Here is a 756-nt window from a genome sequence, read left to right as displayed (position 1 = left end):
TTACTATAAATACTGTTAGGTGCCCTAAATAAAGTTGACTATCAGAGCATCATATTGGTGTGCTGGAGTTCGTCCCTCGCAAAGACCCCAACAAGTTAAAATACTAATTTTAACACAAGTTCTCTATACTCTTAGCAAAAGTGTTTAACCATATTCTTAAACTCTAATGCCAGGGTAGTTCCTTTTATTTGCTGATCTCATGTATAGAGAGATCCCACCTGCCATGTGCTGTAGGGTATTACCTACCACCATCCTGACTTGAGGTAATTCTACCCTCCATGTCTAACAGCTGTCCCTAGGGCCGGGCACACCTCTGAAGGCAACACTTTGGCTGGGCCGGCACTGTTTTGAACCAGGACAACACTCCACATGGCCCGACCGGGCAGCAAACACCTGTGCCTAACAGACGCCATATAACTCTGCTCTGTGTTCAGGTTGCAGCATGTACTTTGAATTGCAGCCTGGGTTATCCGAGGGGAACACCCTCCCTCCTCCTCCTCCTCCTCGCCCGAGGGCTCGCTGGCATCTGGCACCCCGTCGTCCTCAGGGGACGAGGACGAGCTCTCGCTCTCACACAGTCCTTCCACGTCATCTCCGTCGGAGGGGTCTGAGGCATCTTCTTCATCCTCCTCATCCTCATTCCCCTCCTCCTGGGGCCCCGGCTGCCCCTCCTGCGGCTCCGGCGGGGTGTCCTCCTCGTCGCTGCTGTCGCACAGCCTGCTGAGCCCGGCGCGGGTGCCCAGGGCTCCCAGCACG

General features: G+C 54.5%; 1 protein-coding gene across 1 annotated transcript in view; it reads right to left on the bottom strand.

Moving 5' to 3' along the window:
- NOM1 (nucleolar protein with MIF4G domain 1) overlaps positions 1-705 on the bottom strand; it is a gene marked incomplete at its 5' end in the record, with an annotated part of 14499 nt that extends 13794 nt beyond the window's left edge. Inside the window, one exon of the mRNA XM_009072285.1 lies at positions 449-705. Within this exon, the coding sequence (XP_009070533.1) occupies positions 449-705 (257 nt within the window). The remainder of the gene's footprint in view (positions 1-448) is intronic.
- Positions 706-756: the final 51 nt, after the last annotated feature.

The sequence above is a fragment of the Acanthisitta chloris genome, unplaced genomic scaffold (genome assembly GCF_000695815.1).
Source record: "Acanthisitta chloris isolate BGI_N310 unplaced genomic scaffold, ASM69581v1 scaffold19913, whole genome shotgun sequence".
NCBI classification, from domain to species: Eukaryota; Metazoa; Chordata; class Aves; order Passeriformes; family Acanthisittidae; genus Acanthisitta; species Acanthisitta chloris.
Note: the sequence above shows the minus strand (reverse complement) of the source record. Positions and strands in the feature narration are given on the sequence as shown.